This window comes from Coregonus clupeaformis, chromosome 30 (assembly GCF_020615455.1).
Source record: "Coregonus clupeaformis isolate EN_2021a chromosome 30, ASM2061545v1, whole genome shotgun sequence".
NCBI lineage: Eukaryota > Metazoa > Chordata > Actinopteri > Salmoniformes > Salmonidae > Coregonus > Coregonus clupeaformis.
In genome coordinates this window covers 5,137,308-5,142,038 of record NC_059221.1, presented here as the reverse complement: position 1 = coordinate 5,142,038, position 4,731 = coordinate 5,137,308, and the positions used below count along the sequence as shown (strand labels likewise).

The 4,731-nt window shown below is 42.1% G+C and overlaps 1 protein-coding gene across 1 annotated transcript; it reads right to left on the bottom strand.

Annotated features, from left to right (window-relative positions):
* Positions 1-1,245: 1,245 nt before the first annotated feature.
* On the bottom strand, positions 1,246-3,122 carry LOC121546771 (transcription factor HES-4-B-like). Its single transcript, XM_041858011.1, has 4 exons — positions 2,778-3,122; positions 2,486-2,581; positions 2,288-2,375; positions 1,246-2,172 (listed from the first exon to the last, which is right to left on the bottom strand). Exons 1-4 carry the CDS (start codon positions 2,883-2,885, stop codon positions 1,595-1,597), a joined length of 870 nt encoding a protein of 289 aa, XP_041713945.1. The 5' UTR covers positions 2,886-3,122; the 3' UTR covers positions 1,246-1,594.
* Positions 3,123-4,731: the final 1,609 nt, after the last annotated feature.

Below are 4,731 nucleotides of genomic sequence, written 5' to 3'. Positions count from 1 at the left end.
TTGTAATAATGTTATTATAGGCTATATTTAAAAACTGTTTATGTGCCTTCAGGACCATTTTTTTGTGTCCAACAAAGTGCACGCTGCACACATTCATTCCTTTATGTACATAATTTTGGTCTGTGTGCACTGTATGTGTACTTGCACTGGCATGAGTTGACTACAGGGGGAACCTTTCTGACCAGCGGTCACAAGGGTGTAACCTAATCCCAAGTAAAGGGGGGCCCTCTGACTGCAAGTGGCTGACACACGGCAAGCATCACGCCGCCTGCCACAGCAACACATCCCACAGTTCCGGAGCGCACTCACTGGAAAGATACGTTTACAGCCAGGGATAACATAGAGAGAGGGGGAGAGGGAGTTCTGATGGAGAGGGAGAGAGGGAGGGAGAGCGAGAGAAAGCGAGAGAGAGAGAGGGAAGGGGTGATTGGATTGAGAGATTAAGTTATACCCTACTTTGTTTTATTCATAAATAATTTGGAACATAAACTCAGTACTTCAAAGGACATTTCTAATTTAAAATGTATTTAATCAATTCAAAGTCATTGGGTCCAGGAGAACAGCTTTGATCAATTCCACTATCCCATAAAATGTACCTGCCAAGGCACGAAACTCCCCACGTTCCCTCATTTTCCTTCTATTCAGATATGCCTGGGATAGAACTGAACAATCGGTTGCACAAAAGGAAGCAAGGATCCTTCCATACTCTCCTTTCAGTGAAGCAATCTGTTAGTGACATTAACCCCAAAGCGCATTTCCCAGGCTCATGAATAGGGTTTAAGACTTCTTAAAGATCCCGCTGCATACAGGATGAGACCCCTTTCAAACGTTTAATTACCTTTTTGCAAAAGAAAAAATACACCCCTGCCATTGCCTTTTCAACCCATTCTGCATTTTAGAGGACATCGGTATGACTAACTTCCCGCCAAACTTTTTTTTTAAACGTTTTTACTATCCTATCTCACTAGGGATTCTGATTGCAGGTTAGTTTTTGGGCTATAATAGAACTGTAATTATTAGTAGGCCCTATAAGCCTGCTCTGATATGAGCCTAGACCCCTGAAAAAAATTAGGCCCATGTCTGACTTTCAAATGGCTATTTTAACTTTTACGCACAACACTAAACAAGAAGATACTTAATATTAACTTTTACACACAGCCTTATAGAAACCAAAATATATCCTAAGCCTATATAACTCTGCTCTAAGTGTGTTATAGAAGTGATATGGAAGTAAATACAAAATTATTAATTTCTGAATTATTCAAACTGATTTATTAGGTCAATGGGCCATTGCCCAACTTAAATTTCCAAACATAAAACGACAAACAATATAAAAACACACAGCTTTGGTATAACAATCAATATCAACTTTGTACAAAACTAAATCGTTCCATAAAAAGTACTTCATCACAAACATTTGAATAAATCTTCCATTGCATGGACACAATATTTATCACCAACATCCAAATGTTGGAATCAGCCAATAAATAAACACACTTTTACCATGTCCAACAAAGGAAATTATGTCCCCTAGAACGGAACTATTTACTTCATAAAAATAACCTTCATTATTGTAGTGTCCATTTCAACCAAACTACCAGGGTCGCCAAACAGGCTCAGTGCTCTCCGAACCAGTGCAGACACCGACAGGGCTGACGGCCTGAGGCACACCGATGAATGATGTCATCCCATGTACAGGGGATCCCACTATTGGCGCAGAGCTGCCGTGGACGGGGCTGGCGTTGACTGTCAGAGGCACACCTGCGTTAGCATACAGAGGGATGACTGGTGTTGATGCTGAGGCGAAAGCAGGGTTGGGAATCAGGAAAGCAAACTGTCCATCGGTGGCGGGCACAAGCTGGAACCCGCCGAAGACTTTAGGTGACATGGCTTCGGTGGGGCTGAGTTTGGAACCCATAGAGGCACTGTTGGGCAAGGTAGAGGGTAGCTGCACGTGAAGGGGCTGCGCGAGGTGAGCCTGTTGAGTTGGGGTTGGCTGAGGGTAGTTCATGGCGATCAACTGCCCTAAGCAGCCAGACAGGTGGTTGAGAAGCCGCGACCTCACCTCCGTGTTCACCCCCTCGCTGGTTGACAAGAAGCGAGTGACCTCGTTCATGCATTCGTTGAATCCCGCCCGGTATTTACTGAGGACGGTAGTGTCTGCTGACAGCGCTGCGGAGACAAGAGAGAACATTAGAAATCGTGTATATTCGATGGAAATATATAATCATTCTAAATAAAGTGTTGGGCAGATGTTGTCAAATTAGATATTTGCAATTTAATTTACCAGTCATCTGCACACGCTGTAAATTTCGTAAATGCTTCACTGTCATCTCCAGAATATCGGCTTTCTCCAATTTTGAATGTCTTGAACTCTGTGGATAACAACATGGCAAAAGGTCAAGAGTGTGCATTGATACAAAATTAAATGCCAGAAAAAATGAACATAACAGTGATTTTTAATTGTTAAATCACTTAGACTTACATCTTTTTTAAGTGCATCGAGGATGAGTGTCTTGAGTTGGCCAAGGCTTTCGTTTATCCTCGCTCTCCGACGTTTCTCCATGATGGGCTTTGAGGACTGCAAAATAAATGCTTTATATTAATTGCATGTTCATTGATAGGTCCGAGTGTAAGCCTTTCTTTTATCCCACAAGTAAAATGTGGTTAGCCTACTACAGTACATTTTAATTAGCAACAACGTTAGCCCAGGTGGCGTATGCTGAATATATCAGATTCATTTTAAATCCATCGGCAGTTATAGAAGTTTAGCCTACCTTTCTATGCTCGCTGGCATTCTTGGGTTTGTCTGGAGTATGGGATCCATTTGCAGGGGCACCAGCAATAGGGGATGCCGTTTGCTTCTCCATGGTGTCGGCTGGCATTTTGGATTAAATTATTGAAAAGATATATCCTTTTGGAGACGTTGGAAAAATATGCAAAATCACAGCGCCTTTATGTTTAGATCAAATCGTAACCAGTGTGAAAGATATCCTACGATAGTCACGCAGAAGTGAGCAAGTCCCACTGATCAGCTATATCACTTGTTATCACCGAACTGTCATCGGAGTATAAGAACGTGCGTTGGTTCAGTCTCCGTTGGGCAGGTCGAGTCTGCTCTACTGCCGACACACGCCAGCGGTACTTATAGGTGGTTCGCATGCTCCCAGTTCGTGTGAAACCCTCTCTGCATTCTTTCCCACACTCGTCTCAGCCAATGGGCGTGCGGACTCACCCATTGGGCGCGGGGCAGACCGCTGATTGGACAACACCCCCGCGGGCTGTCAGTCACGCGCTGCTCAATCAGCCCTGGAGGGACAAACAACAAAGCGGCGAGTGCAGTCGGTCTGGCTGTGAAGTGATAAGGGGAATTGGGGAAATGCGCTGGCGGGTTGCTTCCAACTTTTTCATACCCTTCAAGAATGTATGCTTTTTGTGTTCGCAAAGATTCTCGATGCTTTGAGATACTATATCACTACAAAGCTTCACCATGCTTTTAATATTATGTTGCTATAAATAACCTAAAATCATGTGTTTTCTTCATATCAGTCCGAGTTTTGAATTTTTCATTTCAATTATTTTTTTAATAGTCTATATCCCAAATGTCGAAAATAACGGGGTTTTTTTCAGTGGTTGAAGGTTAGAATATAGCCTACATTCAAACCAGTGTATGTGGGCTTTATTCTAAAGTACCCCAATAAATACATTTTTAGCCTACTATTTTAATGTTCAAGTAATTTTACGCAAATATGCGTAAAATGCCTTTGTATTTTGATAAACGTAAGGGGACATTGTAATAACTCTACCTTAATACTTCAATGATATAGTTTAACACTTCAGTATAGCTATTAAATTCCTTGTTTTAACAACCAGTTCATATATATATATTTATCAGCAGCTAATCCAGAGATTCAGTTGCGCCTCTAAGGAGAAAAACAGCTGTAATGACACGCGAGACGGTTTGGAGCAGCACGCAGTAAACCAATGGCAGGCGGCCACTTTATGCAAATCTAACTGAGCTAGGTCTTATTGGCTGTGTGAACATCCATGTGTCAATCATTCCAGCGCGGGAGCTGTGAACGGGCGGGGGAAGAGCGATGCGACATCTGTCCGCGTGCCAGTCGCACTGTGTGCGCCTGCTCCGTGCACTTCAGCCTCCACTGAGCACGTGCCGAAACTGACTTCCCTGATTAAAGCCTAGAGGGAGAGGGACTTTTCTCGCAAACTCGTTCATTTCTCTACGGAGAATGGAAGCATTTTCTCCCAGTCTTCTGGCACGTAGATTATAAAAACTATGGTATGTCTTATTCTCATATCTATCCATATAGACCAACTGGTCAATAGTTGGTCAAAGGTAATGCAACAGAAAACATCTTTATATGGAAACATTAAAAATTAACAGGATGATAAGGCCATGCGTTATATAGTTTTATCTTCCAAATATAGCATACACTTAAAACGATAGGCCATTACAAAATGTTGCATGTTGCAACACTTGCGTATTACTTTATAAGCTGTAAAATGTTGGTAATCCGTTGAAGTGTAAATTAGTTTTGTGCCAGGGTACGGAAGATCCTATATGAAAGCTGAGAAGTTGTCTGATAACTCAATTTCGGACATCTATACCTAATGTAGGCTACAACAGTAGCCTAGCCTATATTATTGCAATTTCAGTATGCCATTAGGCTACAATACAATGCACAACACATTGAAAGCAGAAATATAATAACA

Excerpts from the sequence above, each read along its gene's own strand:
- LOC121546771 (XM_041858011.1), bottom strand. The coding sequence starts at position 2,885 with ATGCCAGCCGACACCATGGAGAAGCAAACGGCATCCCCTATTGCTGGT. Across the intron at positions 2,376-2,485 it reads TCGATGCACTTAAAAAAGAT|AGTTCAAGACATTCAAAATT; the intron begins GTAAGTCTAAGT and ends TGTTATCCACAG. Across the intron at positions 2,173-2,287 it reads ACAGCGTGTGCAGATGACTG|CGCTGTCAGCAGACACTACC; the intron begins GTAAATTAAATT and ends TTGTCTCCGCAG.